The sequence below is a fragment of the Carlito syrichta genome, unplaced genomic scaffold (assembly GCF_000164805.1).
Source record: "Carlito syrichta isolate Samal-C Ts95f unplaced genomic scaffold, Tarsius_syrichta-2.0.1 Scaffold306441, whole genome shotgun sequence".
Taxonomy (NCBI): Eukaryota; Metazoa; Chordata; class Mammalia; order Primates; family Tarsiidae; genus Carlito; species Carlito syrichta.
In genome coordinates, this window is record NW_007250537.1 from 447,220 (window position 1) to 468,075 (window position 20,856).

The 20,856-nt window shown below is 40.0% G+C and overlaps 1 protein-coding gene across 2 annotated transcripts in view; it reads left to right on the forward strand.

Annotated features, from left to right (window-relative positions):
• RNF216 (ring finger protein 216) overlaps positions 1 to 20,856 on the forward strand; it is a 175,898-nt gene that overhangs the window by 35,102 nt on the left and 119,940 nt on the right. Inside the window, exons 4-5 of one of the 2 annotated variants that reach the window (XM_008063017.2) lie at positions 3,051 to 3,722; positions 6,199 to 6,275. In XM_008063017.2, the coding sequence (XP_008061208.1) occupies positions 3,051 to 3,722; positions 6,199 to 6,275 (749 nt within the window). Of the gene's footprint in view, positions 1 to 2,879; positions 3,723 to 6,198; positions 6,276 to 20,856 lie in introns of both variants that reach the window. The other variant, XM_008063016.2, reaches the window with a different exon arrangement.

The window sequence follows — 20,856 nt, forward strand, 5'->3', positions numbered from 1 at the left end:
TGTCACAGTCTTATTCTGTCGCCCAGGCTGGAGGGAAGGGAAGAGGAGGGATTCACCTCCCCAAGTTTAGGGAGGGGCCTAGAGCTTAAAGAGAAGGACAGTCCAGCCAGAGTTCAATGAAAGCATGGCCTGGCCAGAGCCCTGGCTGCTTGAATTTCAGTGTTTTTTAATCTTTTGGTGGGTGTAGGTTGTTAAGATGATCGGGTGTGGTGTGTTTTACCCTATCACGAAGGGGGCAGGTAAGCACAGTAACTAAAGTCATGGTGATAGATGGCAGGTAGGTGAGTGGATTAGTCTCCTAAGTGTTACTATGGTAATGGGGTCTGTCCCTCACCTGCCTGATGACTGGATGGATAGGTGGGCCAGCCACATAGATGGGAGGGGTAGGTCCAAGAGCCTAAAGACAAATTATGTAGGAGACATTAGTCTCAGTGTCCTGGGACTCTTCCAGGGTTCCAGAAAAGGTTTATTGGGAAAGGATATTGTCATGTATGAGATCAGAGAAACTCTGGTTTGGGTTTTGTCCTTTCAGATGGATTATTTATCTTCTTTTTTATTTTGGAGGGGGTGAGTCAGAGTCTTACTCTGTCGACTAGGCTGGAGTGCAGTGGCATGCTCATGGCCCCCGCTGCCTCGACCTGCTGACCTCAGGTGATCCTTCTGCTTCAGCCTTCCAAGTAGCTAGAACTATAGACACGCACCACCACACTGGGCTAATTTTGATTTATTCTATAGACGAGGTCTCACCAAGTTGCCCAGAGTGGTCCTCAAACCCCTGAACTCGGGCAGTCCTCTCACCTCAGCCTCCCAAAGTGCTGGGACTACAGGCTTTGAGCCACCGCTCCCAGCCTCATTGCATTCTTCGTGTGTTCTGTTTTGTTGTCTAATTTTCAGTTTGTCTATGTCTTTAACTCTGGTTGTTTTCTTCTGTCCTAGTTTTCAATTTACTCATTTCTCTATTCAACTATATTTATTTCAAATATTATGCATTCATTCATTGATTCCTAATCTTAGTTACTATATTTTTTCATTCTGGAATTTGTATTTTATTCTTCTCCTTTTTGCCTGAAATTCTCAACTAGTCTTTTATTTCCCTAAAAAATGCTGTTATTTTAATATTCATGTCTGATAACGTATTTGTCTGAAACCTGCAGGTTTGTTTCTGTTGCCTGTTACTTCTTTTGTTTTGGGTTTCTGTTGTTGCATTAAGTTCTTGTGTGCCTAGCTATTTTTGATTGAGTGTAAGTCATTGTGTATGAAAAATTTGAGCTTCTAAATGATATATTTCTCTATAGGCCTACATTAGTTTCTTAAAAAAAGAGTAAGGGCACCAACAAGATCAAATTCAGATAATTAAACTATCCAATTTGGGATTCCGTTCCTGAGAGGTACACTATGTTTCTTTTTCCCTTTAATAGTGTGCCTATTTATGGTCTTACTCTGAAGCTTGATATTTCCCATCCTTTTTTTCCAAGGAATTTCCCAAAGGAATTGTTATCAGTTTGGCATGTATCCTTCTAGATCTTTTCTTTGATTTTATATGTATGTGTGTGTGTATATACATGTGTGTACATATGCATACTTTTAGAAATGATTTTGTGTCTTTTTTTTGTTTTTACAAACCCTTGATTTTATGTCTTTTTTTAATAAATAGAATCATTCTGTATGTTATTTTGCAACTTTTCTTCACTTAATAGCATTTCTTGGTAAGTTTTCCATTTCAGTACAGATTGAGCTATGTTTTTTTGGCGGGGGGCAGTTATGAAGTATTTTGTAGAACAGTTAAGAGTTTAGTGAGGCCAAGCTCGGTGGCTCAGCCTATAATTCCAGCACTTTGGGAGGCCAAGGCAAGTGGATTGCCTGAGCCTGTGGGTTCAAGACCAGCCTGGGCAACTTGGCGAGACCTGTCTCTACAATAAATAAAAAATTAGCCAGGCGTGGTAGCGCACACCTGTAGTTCCGACTACTTGGAAAGCTGAAGTAGAAGGATCACTGTGCCATTGCACTTCAACCTGCGCAACAGAGTGAGACTACAACTCAAAAAAAAAAGTTTACTGAACCATTGTCTTAGGGACAAACTTTAGGATGTCTCTCTTTTTCATTTTATACTCAAGCAATGTGGTGAGTATCCTTATATATGCCTTCTTTAGATGCATAAGGATTTGTAAAATAGAAATTAAAAATGATAATGAGAGATAACTGTATGCATTTTTACCTTTTTCTTTTTTTCTTTTAAAAGATGAGGGTCTTGCTATGTTACCCAGGCTGGTCTCAAACTCCTGGCCTCAAGCAGTCCTCCTGCCTTAGCCTCCCAAGTAACTGGGATTACAGGTGTGAGCCGTATGTCTGACTCTACATTTTTTACTTTAGTAAATAGTGCCAAATTGTTCTTCTAAATTCACCAGCAGTGAATGGTAGTATAAGAATTTCCACACATCCTCACCAGTGCTTGATATTGTGTAATTTAAAAGTTTGCTAGTCTTATGGGAGGAAAAATCTTGTTTTAGTTTTTATTTTGCTGATTGAGATTTAGATTCTTTTCATATGTTCATGGAACATTTCTTGTTCCTGTGCTGTTTTAGCAGTCTTTCATGATTTCTTCTACTCTATAGTTATTTTTGTTCTAGTGGTCTCAGATGTTAAATTATAATTTGCTATATCAAGCTTCAGATTATAAATGGCTTTGATTCTTACAAATGCTATAGTGTAATCAAATTTCAGTGGTAAGATAAATGTGAAAAATTAATATCTATTCACATAATAGAGTATATTTTTGTTTTCTTTCTTATCCTCTCAGAAGCTTAATATAAGTACATAAGGAGGTATAGGCATAGGAAAGAAATTGAATTATTATTATTAAAAATTTCATTTTTTCTTAGACATATAAACCTCAGACATCACGACCCAATCTCATCAAACCAGCTGCTCAGTGGCAAGATCTGAAAAGATTGGGAGAAGAGAGGCCTAAAAAGTCTAGAGCAGCATTTGAATCAGATAAGAGCAGCTATTTTTCAGTGTGTAACAACCCATTGTTTGATTCTGGGGTACAGGATGATTCCGAGGATGACTACGGTGAATTTCTGGATCTTGGGCCTCCTGGAGTCTCTGAATTCACTAAGCCAAGTGGCCAGACAGAAAAAGAACCCAAACCTGGACCAAGTCATAACCAAGCAGCAAATGACATTGTCAACCCCAGATCAGAGCAGAAAGTCATTATCTTGGAAGAAGGTGGCCTTCTTTTCTCAGAAAATGAACCTTTGGAAGCTCAGAACCAATCATCTGAAGACTCAGAAACTGAACTTTTATCAAATCTTGGCGAGTCGTCTGCTAGTGTGGATGATCAGACCATCGAAGAAGACTGCTGGTTAGATCATCCTTACTTCCAGCCTCTAAACCAACAGCCCCGTGAGATAACAAACCAAGTTGTTCCTCAGGAGCGGCACCCTGAAGCAGAACTGGGTCCCTTGTTGTTTCAGCATGAACTCCCAGGGCCAGCTTTTCCAAGACCAGAACCCCAGCAGGATGGGATTCCAGGCCCCTCTTCTCCTCAGCCTGCCCATCCTCTAGGTGAGCTTGAAGAGCAACAGTTAGCAATAGATGATGAAGAACCAGGTCCAGCCTTTCCAATGCAAGGATCTCAGGAGGCCAATTTGGAAAACATTTGGGGGCAAGAAGCTGCGGAAGTAGATCGAGAACTCATTGCACTATTAGTAAAAGAAACGGTAAGTTTTATTTTATCAAGTAAATAATTTCACCAAAAAAGTATTGTTTGTGTGTCTGTACTTCATTTTCCTAAGTTACATATCTAGATGTGTAGAATAGAAGAGGAGACACTCTTAAGACATGAAAGTAGAATTTGGAATTAGGATTCCTTAATTTTATGCTTAATCCTAATCCTCCAGGAAGCCCTCTGGGATTCTAGCTGCTGTCATATCTGCAGCCCTCCAGTTTTTTTTTTAGAGACTTTGAATTCACTTTAAATACAAACCCTTAAAATAGATTGATTGGATTACCTAGACCTGTGCTGTTTAATATGGCAGTGACTATTTACATTTAAATGCTTACAGTTAAATAAAACCACAGCTGTGTGTGGTGGCTCAAGCCTGTAATCTTATCACTTTGGGAGACCAAGGCAAGAGGATTGCCTGAGCTCAGGGGTTCGAGACCAGCCTGAGCAACATGACGAGACCTCGTCTCTACAATAAATCAAAAAATAAGCAAGGCATGGTAGCGCGTGCCTGTAGTTCCCACTACTTGGAAGGCTAAGGCAGAAGGATCGCCTGAGCCCAGCAAGTCGAGGCTGCGGTGGCCGTGAGCATGCCATTGCTCTCCAGCCTGGGTCACAGAGTGAGACTCCAACTCAGAAAATAAATAAATAATAAATAAAACCACAAATGCAGCTTCCAGTAGCATCAGTCACATTTTAGCCTTAGTAGCTAAGTGAGGCTAACAGCTACCTCGTTGTCAGGCATAGAGGAGAACATTTCCATTGTCATACAAAGTGCTGAGTAATTGGCTACTATCTGCCTTTAAAGTCCGTAACCCTTCCTTTTTTTTTGAGTTTTTGTCTCAGTCTTTTGCCCAGAGTGGCCGCTCCCAGCCACCGCAGCCTCAACCTGCTGGGCTCTGGCAATCCTTCCACCTCAGCCTTCCAAGTAGCTGGAACTACAGGCATGCGCTACCACGCCCGGCTAATTTTTTGATTTATTGTAGAGATGAGGTCTCGCTACCCAGGCGGGTCTCGAACCCGCGGACTCAGGCAGTCCACTCACCTCACCCTCCCAAAGGCACGGGATTACAGGCTGAGCCACCTTTCTTAAACCAGGTGTTATTATCTGTCCCACTAAGTGTATGCTTCTCGAGGGTGGACATAAGCTATACCTTGTTTGTGTTTCGACTCCCTTTGCCTGGATAGTGATGCTCAGCATTTGTTGAAAGAGTGAAGAACAGATCTGTTAAATGAGGGCAGAGGTCCTAATGATCGCTGAGAACCTATTGTTGAATTTTAAGTCACACAGATCTACTTTACAGCCTATTTCTAGTCTGTCTGTCTCTCTCTCTCTCTCTTTTGGGTTAGACAAGTTCTCTCACTTTGTTGCCCAAGCTGGAGTGCAGTGGCATGAACACGGCTCACCACAGCTTCAAATTGCTGTAGTGAAGTGATCTTCCCACTTCAGCTTCTCAAGTAACTGAGACTACAGCCATTACGCTCAACTAACTTTTTAAAAACTTATTGTAGAGACAATCTTGCTGTGTTGTCCAAGCTGGTCTGAACTCCTGGGCCCAAGCAGTCCTCCCACAGTGTTGGGGTTATAGGTATGAACCATTACGTCTGATCTTTTTTTTTTTTTTAAAGGAAAAGGATCTCTCTTGCCTAGGTTGAAGTGTAGTGGCTGGGTCATACATACCTGGGTCATAGCTCACTGCAACCTGGAATTCTGGGCTCAAGCCATTCTCCCACCTCAGTCCCCAAGTACCTGGAACTACATGCGTATGTCACCATCCCCAGCTAATTTTATTTCTTGTCGAGACAAGGGTCTCACTATGTTGCCCAGACTGGTCTTGAAATCCTGGCCTCAAGCGATCCTCTTGCCTCAGCCTCCCAAATCACTGGGAATACAGATTTGAGCCACTGCACCCAGCCCCTTTTCTAGTCTTTAATCATTTTTATATACTTTTTGGCATCTGGTTTTTTTCACCATTTGAAGTCATTCTAGTGAATTAAATACAAATAATGTGCGCTCTCTCTCTCTCTCTCTCTCTCTCTCTCTCTCTCTCTCTCTCTCTCTCTCTCTCAAATTAAATATAAAGCCCGTCCTCCCTCCCTCTCTCTCCCTCTCTCCCTTCCTCCCTCCCCCTCATCTCTCTCTCTCTCTGTTGTTCTTTCTCTTTTTTTGAGTCCCAGTCTCACTTTGTTGCCTAGGCTGCAGTGTAGTGGCATGCTCACAGCTGCTGTAGCCTCAAACCTGCTGGGCTCAGGTGATCCTTCTGCCTCAGCCTTCCAAGTAGCTGTGACTAAAGGTGTGCACCATCACTCCTGGCTAATTTTTTAAAATTTATTGTAGAGATGAGCTCTCACCATATTTCCCAGGCTGGTCTTGAACTCCTGGGCTCAGGTAATCTTGCCTCAGCCTCCCAAAGGGCAGGGATTACAGGCATGAACCATTATGCCCAACTAATAATCTTATTCCTTTCTAGGAAGCAAGATTTCCAGATGTCGCAAATGGATATGTTGAAGAAATAATTCATTTGAAAAATTATTATGATTTGAATGTGTAAGTATACCAACATGCCTTTTTTCCTTTTTGGGTAAATATGTATATAATACACAGTTTGTCATTTTAATAATGTTTAATTATACAATTTAGTGCAGTTAAGTAAATTCATGTTATTATACAGCCATCACCACCATTCATCTCTAAACCTTTTTTATCTTCCCAATCTGAAACTTTGTTTCTGTTATACACCTACTGCCTATCCCCTTGCCCAGCCTGTGGCAACGACTATGCTCCTTTCGATCTCTTTATACAGTATTTGACTACTCTAGGGACCTCATGTAAGTGGAATCATACAGTGTTTGTTCTTTTCTGACTAGCTTATTTCACTTTGCACCATGTCTTTTTAATGTTAGTTCTAACATTAGCCATATACAGATTGTTTTCTTTATCTTAGAGAATACTGCATGATTATGAAATTATGATACCTAGTTTTTTCTGAGTATTGACACTACCTGTGTTTTAGTCAAGATGTTAAAAGACATTTTCTTCCCTATAATCATAACAGAAAGTGTTCTGCAGCCACTCTGGGGAGATACGTGAAAGCACTTCTTTAGTTTTATAAAAATGAAAAGTATTTTTGTTAAAAAAGAGTTTCCTGAAGAATACAAAATGAACAAGAAATATTTTTTCCTCTTATATTCTTTTCCCTCCTAGTCTGCAGAGGTAAAGTAGTTGTAAATTTGTAAAGAATGGTAGTATATTGAAATTAATCAAATTGTCAAAAAGTTAATACAGATATTTTTAAATTAAAATATAGATAGTACATTAAGCCCCTGTCCTCAAAGGTTATATCTTGTACCGCAGTTCTCAGCCAAGGGAGCAAGTGGGTATGTTCCCTGCCAAGGCTGAGAGGGAAGGGCTCCCTTTTTTTTTCTTTTTTTTAATCAATGATTTTTTTCTCAACATTTTTAAATATAAAAAGTTGAAAAACTGTACAATGAACACCCATATACATACCACTCATATATCTACTACCTGATTATTATCTGACATTCTGCTCTAAAAAAAGACTTTCCTTTTTATTTCTTCTTGCCTATTAAAAAAAAAATAACTATGGACTTAAGAGTTTTTGCTTAAGTGATATTTTAGATCAGTTATAATTGTTTTCTTTTTGATACTGAAATTATCCTAGGCTCCAGTAGGAGCCTCTTAATATGCACCTGTCTTTTCAACTCATTCCCTTAGTTTTTGAGCACTTCTTGCTTTCTAACATACCGTGTTGCCCTAGGCTTACCTTGAACTTCCTGTGCCCAAAACCTTTATCATTCTCTAAGAAACCCAGATTTCTTAAGATGAAGCTCAGTATTTATAAACTACCATCTCAGGACTAGGTGTGTTCACCATCGCTACTAGTACAACATCCCTTCTAGGACCTTTCACTGGACAGACCAAGGAAATGTTTTGTTTTGTTTTTTTAATCATAAATGTATATCATAATTTCCAATTGAAATTTAACATGAAGACTTATTCTCAACCTTTATACATTTTTCATTTGTATGTTTTTTCTTTCATTAAAAACTTGATTTCTATAAACATTAATATATTCTCTTTATCCTTTAATACACACAAAATAACTTAAAAGTAAAATACTAGTGTTACTATTAATAATAACCTACTGAATGAAGTAAACAATTTGTCTAAATAGTTAGCTTTACACTTCAACATATATCTCAATAAGGTAAAATAGCTAGAATATAGAATGTACAGGCCATAGATTGATGATGTTGGAAAGTTCTGAAAATTATGTAGCCATTATCATATCAACAGTCTCTGCCCGTTTTCCTTCTCCTCTCTTCTGTAACTCTTCTCCCCCATCCTTCATGTCTATCAATCCCACCTCTGTCTTTGAGATTCATTCCAGATGATTTCATCAGAGCTCTCCTCTAGCTCACGAAGTCTCTTCAGTAGGGTATAATCTGCTTTTAACCCATCCACTATGCTCTAAATTTCATTTACTGTATTTTTGTTTTTAATTTTCTTGGTCATTTTTCTAGTGTTTTATTGTTTACATATGTTTTTAATTCCCTCCCCCCTTTTTTTTGAGTCAGAGTCTCTGTTGCCCAGGCTTGAGTGCAGTGGCACAATCATGGCTCACCGCAGCCTCTACCTCCTGGGCTCAGGCAATCCTTCACCTCAGCTTCCTTAATAGCTGGGATTACAGGCACTTGCCACCATGTCTGACTTATTTTTTGTTTGTTTTTTGAGTCAGTGTCTCATTTGCCCAAGCTGGAGTGCAGTGTTATGGTCACTCACCGTAGCCTCCAACTCCTGGGCTCAAGTGATCCTCCTGCGCCAGTCCTGAGTAGCTGGGACTACAGGTGCATGCCACTGTGCCCAGCAAATTAATTTTTTGTAGAGATGAGGTCCCACTCTGTTGTCCAGGCTAATTTCAAACTCTTGGACTCAAGCAGTTCTCCTGCCTTGGCTTTCCAAAGTGCTGGGAGTACAGGCGTGAGCCATCATGCATGTAGTTTTATTTCTTTAAATATAATACAGTAACCTCTTTGTGACTGATTGTTCTGATGTGTGAAGTTCTTGAGAATCTTATTCTGTTTGTTCTCCTGGCTTCCATGGGGGCTTGTTTTCTTGTGTATTTTGAAAATTTGACTCTAAGCTCATGTCTTGATAGAATTGATTCCTTCAGAGAGGATTTACTCTGTTTTTGTCAGGTCCCCGGGGCAATGTCAAAGATTACTTTAGATTTCTGTCTTGAAGTTTTTGGCTCAGCATTTTTCATCTTTTATTGAGAGACTACCTGGGTACTTAATCTTTTTTTTTTTTTTGAGTTGGAGTCTCACACTGCAGCCTCGACCTACTAGGCTCCGGCAATCCCTCTGCCTCAGCCTTCCGAGTAGCCGGAATTACAGGCATGCGCTACCACGCCCGACTGAATTCTTGATTTATTGTAGAGATGAGGTCTCGCTGCCCAGGCGGGTCTCGAACCTGCGGGCTCAGGCAGTCCACTCACCTCAGCCTCCCAAAGGTGCGGGATTACAGGCTGAGCCACCTAGCCTTAATCTTTGATACTGCAGGAGAAGGAGGTTATTTTATTATTTTGCACGCCAGTTACTCTTCTCAAGCCATTCTTCATATTTCTGGGTATATATAAATTTTAAACCTTGTTATTGTAGACTGTAGCACATACAGAAAAATGCACAAAATAAAGATACATTGCTCGATAATTTATCATAAAGCAAGCATTCATGTAACCACAATGCAAAAATCTTCAAGAAACAGAACGTTGCTACCATCTTTGGATACTATGTAAAGGTTTTATATAGTCTGTAGTCTTTTTTGTCTGGCTTCTTTCACTCAGCATTATGTTTGTGATGTTGATTCATGTTGTCTATAACCATAGTTGATGAATTTTCATTGCTAAGTAGTATTCTGCTTATATCAAGAAATACTGTAATTTTTCCTCTTTTACTTTTTTTGTGACCGAGTCTCACTGTCACGCTCATGGCCACCACATCCTTGATCTGCTGAGCTCAACCAGTCCTTCCACCTCAGCCTTTCAAGTAGCTAGAACCATAGGCATGCACCACTAAGCCTGGCTAATTTTTTGATTTAGTGTAGAGATGAGGTCTTACCAAGTTGCCCAGGCTGGTCTCGAACCCCTGGGCTCAGGCAATCCTCTCCCCTCTACCTCCCAGAGTGCTGACATTTCAGATGTGAGCCACCACGTGCAGCTTTTTTTTTTTTTTTTTTAAGAAACAGGGTCTCCCTCAGTCATCAAGCTGGGGTACATTGACTTGATCACAGCTCACTGCAGCTTCAGACTCCTGGGCTTCGTGATCTTCCTGCCTTAGCCTCCCAAGTAGCTGGGATTACAGCTGCACACCACAACGCCTGATTAATTTTTTATTTTTACAGACATGATCTTGATATGTTGCCAATGCTGGTTTTGAACTCCTGGCCTCAAGTGATCCTTTCAACCTCTTGAGTAGTTGGGATTATAGGTGTGAGCTACTGTGGCTTGACCCCTGTATTTTTGATAGGCATTTGAATTGTTTCCACTTTCTGACTGTCACAAATAATACAGCTATGAACATTCTCAGGCATGTCTCGTGAGCTTCCACTCTGCCCCAAGTCCTGGTCTCGACATCCTGTTGGCTACTGCCATCTTCCAGCAAAACTTTTATTTGTTGTTTTTTCTGTCTTGTCTCTTACCATCTTTGGGAATGTTGGCCTGCCATCACTAGAAGAGAAAGTATTATAATAGTCTAAGCTTTCAAAGCCCTTTTTGGGGGTGACATGATAATAACTACATTTTATAAATTCTTAAGCTTTATTTTTAAAAGCAGTTTTACGTTCACAGCAAAATTGAGCAGAGATAACTACATTTTTTTTTTTTTTGAGTCGGAGTCTCACTCTATCGCCCAGACTGGAGTGCAGTGGCCGCTCCCAGCCACCGCAGCCTCTACCTGCTGGGCTCTGGCGATCCTTCTGCCTCAGTCTTCCAAGCAGCTGGAACTACAGGCGCGTGCTACCACACCTGGCCAATTATTTTATATATTGTTGAGATAAGGTCTCACCAAGTTGCCCAGGCGGGTCTCGAACCCACGGGCTCAGGCAATCCACTCACCTCAGCCTCCCAAAGCATGGGATTACAGACTGAGCCACCAAGCCCAGCTGATATTAGTTCTTTACATGGTTGGTAGAATTTAGCAGAGAAGCCATAAGGTCCTGTACTTTTCTTTGATGGGAGACTTTTTTTAATGATTAAACTTCATCACTTGTTATTGGTCTGTTCAGATGTTTTATTTCTTTATAATCAATCTTCAATTAGCAAATTTTTTTTTCTTATTCTGTGGGTTGTCTCCCTGCTCAGTTGATGGTTTCTTTTGCTGTGCAAAAGCTTTTCAGTTTGATGAGGTCCCACTTGTCTACCTTATCTTTTACTGCATTCACTTTTGGGGATTTGAACAAGAATTGTTTACCTACTCCAATGTGCTTAAGAGTGTTTCCTGCATTTTCTTCTAGGATACTTATAATTTAAAGTTTTATGTTTAGATCTTTGATTCATTTAGATACCTACACATAGATTATTTATATACCAATCCTGACTTGTACTCCACATCTCTATAATATAGTAAAAAAAGTATTACTTAATGTATGGGTTTACCTATGTAAATATATGATATAGCTGTGTATACACGTGTAATGCATATATGCATGTGTGTACATATGTGTGCACGCGTGTGCCCATGTATATATGAATGTAGAGAAGCAAATGTAGCAAAATGATAACAATTGTTGAATTGTGGTGATAAACACACAAATATTCCTTGTATTATGCTTGTAATTTTTCTGTAAGCTGAATACTTTTTAAGATACACAATGGTGGGGGAAGAAAAATTAATAAATGAAAAATAATAGGGATTGGCAGTAGTGGGAAACTGCCAGGGGTGGGGTGGGGAGAGTGCATACCATTAATAAGGGTACCTGATCTCAAACAAGGCAAAGTGGGGACTAAAGGGAGGCCTAAATTTTACCTGTACAATGACCACTTGTATGCCTAATCCTGAGTTGTACCCCACATCTTTTAAAAAAAAAACTCCTAAAAACAAATCTATCTTGGTAGGTTGCATATGTCCAGGAATTCATCCATTTCTCCTAGGTTTTCCAATTTGTTGGCATATATATTTTTTACAGTAGTCTCTAATGATCCTTTGTATTCCTGTTGTATCAGTTGCAATTTCTCTTTTTCACTTCTGATTTCATTTGGGTTTTCTCTCTTGTTTTCTTAGCTCAGCTAATGGTTTGTCAGAAACCAACTTTTCATTTTATTGATCATTTGTATTTTATCCAGTCTCTGTGCTGTTTATTTTTGCCCTGATTTTTCTGATTTTTTTTTCCTTCTACTAATTTCAGGTTTGATTTGTTCTTGCTTTTCTAGTTCCTTGGTGTGTATCAATAGGTTGTTTATTTACTTGTTAAATTTTTTGATATAGGTATTTGTTGCGATAAACTTTCCTCTTAATTTAACTGTTTTTGTTGTATCTCAGATGTCTTGGAATGTTGTGTTTCTATTTCTATGTGTTTCAAGAAATTTTTTAATTTCATTTTAATTTTTTTCATCAAACCATTGGATGTTCAAGAGCATGTTGTTTAATTTCTGTGCTTTTCACAGTTCCCAAAGTTCCTTTTGTTATTGATTTCTAGTTTTACACCATTGTGGTAAAAAAAACACACTTGATGTGATTTTTATTTTTAAAAATTTGGTAAGGCATATTTGTAGCTTAATATATGGTCTGTCCTGGGGAATATTCCAGGTGCTGAGGAGATGAATTTATATTCTGCAACCGTTGGATAAAATATTCTATAGAGCCAGGCTCGGTGGCTCAGCCTGGAATCCCGCGCCTTGGGAGGCTGAGGTGAGTGGATTGCCTGAGCCCGTGGGTTCGAGACCTGCCTGGGCAACTTAACGAGACCTCATCTCTACAATAAATCAAAAAATTAGCCAGGCGTGGTAGCGCGCACCAGTGGTTCCAGCTCCTTGAAAGGCTGAGGCGGAAGGATTGCCGGAGCCCAGCACGTCAAGGCTGCGGTGGCCAGGAGCGGCCACTGCACTCCAGTCTGGGCAACAGAGTGAGACTCCAACTCAAAAAAAAAAAAAAAAATTCTGTAAACGTCAGTTGCCTGTTTCATCTATAATACCAATTTAAATTTGACACTACTTTGTTGATTTTCTGTCTAGATAATCTGTCCAATGCTAAGAGTGGGGTTTTGAAGTTTCCAACTATTATTGTATTGTGGTCTATCTCTTCCTTTACATCGAATACTATTTTCTGTCTCTCTATATATGGGTGCTTTGGTGTTGGGAAGATACACATTTACAATTTTTTTATCTTCTTGCTGAACTGATCACTTTATCATTTCTTTTTTTTCTCTTTTAATTTTTTTATTCATTTTTAAAATATGGGGTACTATTCAGGGTTAGGTATACAAATGTTCATTATGCAGGTACCCTTGCTAATGAGGTATGCCCCCTCTTCCCCAGGCAGATTCCCACTACTGCCAGTCCTGCTTCTCCGCCCCCCTCCTGACAGTTTCCTGCTCCTGCAATCAATTTCTTGTAGTATTACGATAATTGTGCAAGGTCTGCTTATGAGTGAAAACATGTGATACTCAGTTCTTTGTTACTGTGAAGGATCACTCAGTGTTATACACTCTAAGTCCATCCAGGTTGCTGTGACGTTCATGATTTTGTTCTTCTTTATGGCTGCATAATATTCTATTGTGTATATGTATCACATTTTTTTAAATCCAGTCCTCTTTTGATGGGCAGCACAGTTGGTTCCATGTTCTTGCTACTGTGAACAATGCTGCAATAAACATATGTGTGCAGGTATCTATTTGTGGTTGTTGTTGAGAAAGCAGAATTTACTGAGAGGACAGATAAGCCCCCACAACAGGAGGGGACCTGAAGGGCTTGCCCTGGTATCTTTTATATAGAGTGATTTGAGTTCTTCTGGGACCTTTTATGTCTTTTTTTTTTTTTTTTTTTTTTTGAGTCGGAGTCTCACTCTGTCACCCAGACTTGAGTGCAGTGGCCGCTCCCGGCCACCGCAGGCTCCTGCTGCGCTCTGGCGAGCCTTCCACCTCAGCCTTTGGAGTAGCCGGAATTACAGGCACACACTACCACGCCCAGCTGATTTCTTTTTTTTTTTTATTGTAGAGATTAGGTCTCGCCTGCCTGGGCGGGTCTCGAACCCGCGGGCTCAGGCAATCCACTCACCTCAGCCTCCCAAAGGCGTGGGATTACGGGCTGAGCCACTGAGCCCGGCTTTTGTCTCTTTTTAAACGTCTCTTTTAAATACCTAAAGTCTATTTTATTGGATATAAGTATAGCTACTCTTGCTCATTTATGGTTTTTGTTTGCATGTAATGTCTTTTTCCATTCCTTCATTTCAGTCTCCATGTCTTTATAGATGAAGAAAATTTCTTGTCGGGAGCATCTACTTGGGTCTTGTTTTTTATCCTATATGTTTTAATTGTGGAATTTACTATTTCTATGGAATGTTATTATTGATAGGGGAGGTCTTACTACTGTCATTTTGTTAGTTGTTTTGTAGGTCCTTTGTTTCTTTCTTCCTCTTTTATTGTTTATTTGTGTGGTGTGATGGTTTTCTATAGTGATAATATTTGCTTTCTTCCTTTTCTGTATTGCTTACCAGTGAGTTTTATGCCTCCACATATTTTCAGGGTGGTAGTTTCTTTTTGTTTCCAGATGTAATACTTCTTTAAGCATTTTTTCTGGGACCAGTCTAATGGTGATGAATTCCCTCAGTTTTTCTTGTCTGTGAAAGACTTTATTCTGCTTCATTTCTGAAAGATAAATTTATTGAAAAAATTTTTTTCTCTTAGGACTTTGAATATATTATCTCATTCTATCCTGGCCTTTATGATGTCTGCTGAGAAATCTGTTAGTCTAATGGAAATTATCTTATATGTAACTCAGTGTTTTCTTCTTGGTGTTTTTAGAATTATCTTGTTTGATTTTTGGCTGCTTGATTATAATGTATCCTGGAAAGAACTTTTTGGGTTTAAACCTATTAGGCAACTATTGAGTCTCCTGGATCTCAAAGTTCATATCTCTCTTAAGACTTAAAAAGTTATCATTGATTTTTTTCTTTAAGTAGAATTTCTATGCCGTTTCCCATATCTTTTCTTTCTAGAAATCCTGCAATACAAATATTTGTTCACTTAATTATGTCCCATAAATGCTATATGATTTGTCATTCTCATTTATTATTATTAATTTTTTCTGACTGGATTACTTCAAAAGGCCTGTCCTCAGGTTTAGGAATTGTTTCTTCTGCTCAATCTAATCTGTTGACAAAGTTCTAAGTGGCATTTTTTATTTCACTCATGGAATTCTTCAGCTTTAAAATTTTTATTTTTTTAAAATGATATATATCTTTGTTGGATTTCTCATTTCTTTCTTCTTCTTCTTTTTTTTTGTTTTTTTTTTTTTTTAGTTGGAGTCTCACGCTGTTGCCCAGGCTGGAGTGCAGTGGCATGCTCATGGCCACGGCACCCTCGACCTGCTGGGCTCAGGTGAACCTTCTACCTCAGCCTTCCAAGTAGCTGGAACCACAGGCAAGTGCCACCATGCCCAGCTACTTTTTTTGACCTATTGTAGAGATGAGGTCTTGCCAAGTTGCCCAGGTTGGTCTTGAACCCATGGGCTCAGGCATTCCTCTCACCTTGACCTCCCACAGTGCTGGGATTATAGACATGAGCCACCACGACCGGCCTAGATTTCTCATTTCAATCTTGGTTTTTTTCTGATTTTGTTGGATGTTTTATCTGTATTCTCTTGCATCTTGCTGAGTTTTCTTAAGATTGTTATTTTGAATTCCTTTTGAGGCATTTAATGTATTTTCTTTGATTTAGGGTCTGTTACTGAAAAATTACTTTACTTTGGCAGTGTCATGTTTCTTTGCATTTTTATGTTTCTTGTGTCCCTACAATTATTTCTGCACATCTGGTAGAAAAGCAACCATTTTCAATATTATGAAGTAGCTTTTGTAATGAAAGACTTTTCCCCGTAGGTGTGTCCTATAGTGTCTGCTAGGCAGGGTGCTTTGGCTTGTTCTGGGAGAGCACTGTACTATAGTCTTTGTGATTTCTTTGGTTGTAATTAATATCAGTGCTATCTGTAAGTGCCTCGGTGGCCTAGACTGCAGATGTTTGTGGAGATTGCGATTTGGTTTGCCTGGGGATGAGACCTGCTTGGTGGACCACTGGGTGTGGGGTCACTGTTGGTAATGGGAGTTGTGCAGGCTGGTCCCCAATGTTTAGGGAGCGCATATTATGTGCAGTGGCTCCAGTGGTGGAGGGGAAAGGTTGCCAACTTCCAGAAGTGGGTGCCAGGTTGGCAGTTGTCAGGCCCTAGGGAGCATACACCTTGGTTACCCTGGTCTTGGGGCGGCCTCTGCACTGTGCTGGATCACCTGTTCCTTGGGGTTGAGGACACTGCATGGGCTGAGGTGCTGTCACAGCTGTGCTGCTAGGTCTACCTGGGGTCATGGCATTGCAGCCTTTTGTGTGGGTGTGGTGGGATGACAGCAGGTCTCAGGAATGCAGAAATGCAGAAATATTGGGTTCCAGGGAAGGAAAATCCAAAAGTCGTTCTGTGCTCAAAATGGCACCATGCCATAACAGCTTGGGTCTCAAGGGGGTCCAGCATGAGCTCCTTTATTAGGGCAATGCAGCTCCTGGAGACCACACTGGGCTCAAGGGCCATGAGCGTCTATTTTCCCTCAGTTCAGTTATTAATTTGTTGTTTTGGTCCTTATTTTATGAAGGAGACAAGTATTGGGCACCTCTAGTCAGCCATGTTGATGATGTCATGGTACTGGTACACTTTCATTGAATGAGTGTATGTATGAAGCAGCACTGAAGGTGAAAACCAGAACTTTGCAGACACATTGATATCTCAGAGGTGTGGTTTTGCTCCAGCAATACTTAAGAGGGGAGGTGGAAAGTGGGCTGAACCTCCAATAAAGGTATTGCTAAGCAGATGCTGCAGTAGAGCAGGATGCAAGGCATGTGAAAATCTATCCACTCTCAGTGACCTTAGTCAGGTATGGGTGTGAATGAGACTGGGTTGCAGATGACTAAAGATCATAGGTGAGTGCAGTCCAGATGCACAGGCAACCCATTCTAGACAACAACTCATCAATGGCAGTGTGGTTTTAATGCAGTTCTTTCCCATCACAATTGATTGAGGATTCAAGGAAAGCTGTATCTACTGGTGACATCCTTTAATGACTATTGATGACAAGGAAAGGGAGGTAAGAGGCAAAGCAAGAAATTACGTCTAACTTATTCTAAATAACTAAGGAATTTTGAAATGGAGAGTTGTCTCTGGTTTTATTGGGTGTGATTTTATTTGGTATGATTTTATTTATATTCTTTAATCATATGGCAAATTCGTGATCTTCAAAGAGGGTCAGTGAGTTAAACCATCCACTGGGAAGCAAGAAGAAAATATTAATATATATATTTTTCTAAATATAAGAAGCTCATTTGGTTTTATTGTATCTAATATGTGGGTTGATACTGACATAGGTTCCGTGTCAAAAGGTCAGAGGCACAGGTTATTTGTGGTTGTTCCAAGGGTTGTGGGTGTCTTGACTCTGGCACCCTCAATAGGTTGTTTTTAGCATATCATGGCCTTTGGCAGTATGTCTGAGCTGGATTATATGAGTCTATAGATGATATTATTCTGGCTAAACTAAATTAGGCTTCAAAAAATGACATGTGGCTTAAAAAAGATTGTTGCCAGAAAATCCGTAGTTGAAGATAATATTAATAATGCAAGCACAAATTAACAAGGAAGTCTGAACTGATCCTTCTCTGGTTCTTAGTGTGAGCTCTTCATCCTCCTCATTAAGAGTAAAAAGCTGAGCCACCGAGCCTAGCTAAAAACCAGCACTCTTTAAAAAAAAAAAAAAAGCTGGGCATTGGTGGCTCATGCCTGTAATCCCAGTACTTTGGGAGGCTGAGGCGAGAGGATTGCCTGAGCCCAGGGGTTCAAAACCAGCCTGGGCAACTTGGCGAGACCTCTCTACAGTAAATTAAAAAATTAGCTGGGCGTGGTAGCACACTCCTGTAGTTGCAGCTACTTGGAAGACTGAGGCGGAAGGATGGTCTGAGCCCAGCAGGTCAAGGCTGCAGTGTTTGGGACCGTGCCACTGCACTCCAGACAGGTCATCAGAGTGAGAATCCAACTCAAAAAAATAAAATAAAAAATAAAAATAAAGTATTCACTACATAATGAAATCCTGAAAGTTAAAATCTGGGATCAGGGTTTATGAACAAATTCATGGTCCTTGAAGCATATTTTCAAAAAGCGTTCCAGGAGAATTGTACCAGTTAATGTTAACTGTTAGTGATGTATAAGAATTGCTTTAACAGTTCTTCAACAATATTTAGTAATGGTGGTGGTTTTCATTAATTAGGCTTAAAGTTGTCTCAGGTTGCAGTTCTTTGATAATTTGCTCTGATTTTCATATATTTGTTTACTATTGTGTTCACTCCCATGTGAATTGTTTACTTCTCTTTTCTCATTTAATTCCTTTTTTTGTTGTTGTTAATGTTTTCATGGCTATGAAATATAATAGAGGCCGGGAGCGGTGGCTCAAGCCTGTAATCCCAGCACTTTGGGAGGCTGAGGCAAGAGGATTGCCTGAGCCTGGGGGTTTGAGACCAGCCTGGGCAACTTGGTGGAGACCTTGTCTCTACAACAAATCAAAAAATTATCTGGGCATGGTAGCATGTGCCTGTAGTTCCAGCTACTAGGAAGACTGAGGTAGAAGGAAGGATCACCTGAGCCCAGCAGGTCAAGGCCGCAGTGGCCAATAGCATGCCACTGCACTCCAGCCTGGGTGACAGTGATACTTCGATTCAAAAAAAGCCAGATAGCCGGGCTCAGTGGCTCAGCCTGTAATCCCGCGCCTTGGGAGGCTGAGGTGAGTGATTTGCCTGAGCCTGCAGGTTCGAGACTCACCTGGGCAACTTGGCGAGACCTCATCTCTACAACAAATCAAAAATTAGCCGGGTGTGGTAGCACGCGCCTGTAGTTCCAGCAACTTGGATGGCTAAGGCGGAAGGATCACTGGAACCCAGCAGGTCGAGGCTGCGGTGGCTGGGAGCGGCCACTGCACTCCAGTCTGGGCGACAGAGTGAGACTCCGACTCAAAAAAAAAAAAAAAGTTAGATATGTAATACTTGTTTGTTCATTACAGAAAATATAAATGATAGAGAAAAGTATAAAGTTCAGCACATTTACAGAATAGTGATTTGAATAGATGATACCATGTTTTAGTATTTTTGGACAATTTAACTCCCATAGAAATTTGATAGGCTTTAATTATTTCCCTCTCCCTCTGCAAATTAACATAATTTTTAAAAAATGTGTTCAAGATTAGTTGCCTGTAAAATATTAGTAATTGTAAACAAATTGACACCTTCTGTTACAATTCTGTTTTTCTACTTCTTGAGTCTCACAAGTCTTATATTTAGCAACTTATTGACCCTCTGTGCTTTTTGTGTCACTCAGAAGCTCTTAAATACATAAAAAGTCTTGTGAAATCCGAAAGGCAAGGGAATGTACAGTATTGTATCACATCTTTTCAAACCACATTGTGGTTTTCCTGACACGCTTTTTTTCCCATTAGTCCCTTGACTTTTAAAAAAGTGTTAATTTCATAACTGAAATAAAATGTTGAGATTGAAATGAGACCCAAAGCTGAGTTGAGCACGCTGAAATTTTGTAACTGACTCTGTTATTTTATATGTGTCTTTAAATGGCCTTCCGATGGAACCATCTGATCATTTTAAGCAGGAAGGTCCTGTTCACTAGAGAACCTCATATGACAGGTAATCTACTCTTTGGTGAACTAAGACTCTTTACTCACATGTGATGCAACTTCATTTGGATGAAGGTGGCAACAACTGTTTGCAAGGTAGGAGTACTAGCCTTGCTTACTCAGCAGAAGTGCTTTCTCTAGATCCATTAGCAAGTCAGGTCAGATCAAGCATGAGATAATATAAAGGGATGGGCAGATTTAAGTCTGACATACTTCCCTATAACTTTTCCCCTGGATGCAAATATTAGTGCAGAGACTACGACTTGCTTCTGTAGAAGAGAAGCCTTGTTCTTTGTTATTTGTGCCACTGATTGTCACGTAACCTCCAAGAAAATTCTGTTGGTAAAGGAAGTGAAGGGATTAAACTATAAGTAAAATTTCACTGTTCAGAGTGAGAGCTTCTGATTTTTTTCTATGTGGAACTCCACATCTTATAGCATTTCAATATGTGAAGTTCTTAATATTGTTGAAAACATAAAATGAATCGGGAAGAGAAGAACCCCTAAAATACATTTTGTTATTCAAGAAATTTGTACCTACTATTTTGCCTCTGTATCATGTAGAGGTGTACTTATGTATGTATCGTGTACTTGAGATAATACAGAAAAGTAGCGAATACTGGTTTGTGGCCACATTGGGTATGCACGTGTAAAGTGTAAGGAGTTATTTGGAATTCCAGATCTTTCTCCACAGATAAAGAATTTTTACTGGTGGTTAATTCTCAGGTCAGCCTGCATAACCTACAGTGGACACCATTAAATTCTAGGACTGAAAAAAAAAAATCAGTGACAATGGTTTTAAAGGAAAATATGCTCAGGATTTTTGTCTCTCCCTTTATTACAGTGGTATTATAGGAAGAGGATTTTGCTTTTTTTTCCTCTCTGGGGCTCTGGCATTGTGTTCCATAGACCAGGCAGGCTGGGTGATAAGGAAGCGGGGAGCTTAGGGATGGAGAAGCATATATGGCACTCCTGGAACTGGAGGTGAAGGAAAAGTTATTGAGATGTCAGGATGAGAGAGACAACTTTTCAAAAGGGTCATGCCTAGGGGTCTTGAGGTATGTTACAGAATAAGCATACCTCTCCATTTTCCAGTCCCCAAACAGTGAAACTGGGTGAGCAAAGGAGCTGGACACTTTTGTCCTTTGTCCTCTTCCTGCCAGGCCTGTCTTCCTATTGTTGGTCTCATTGTTG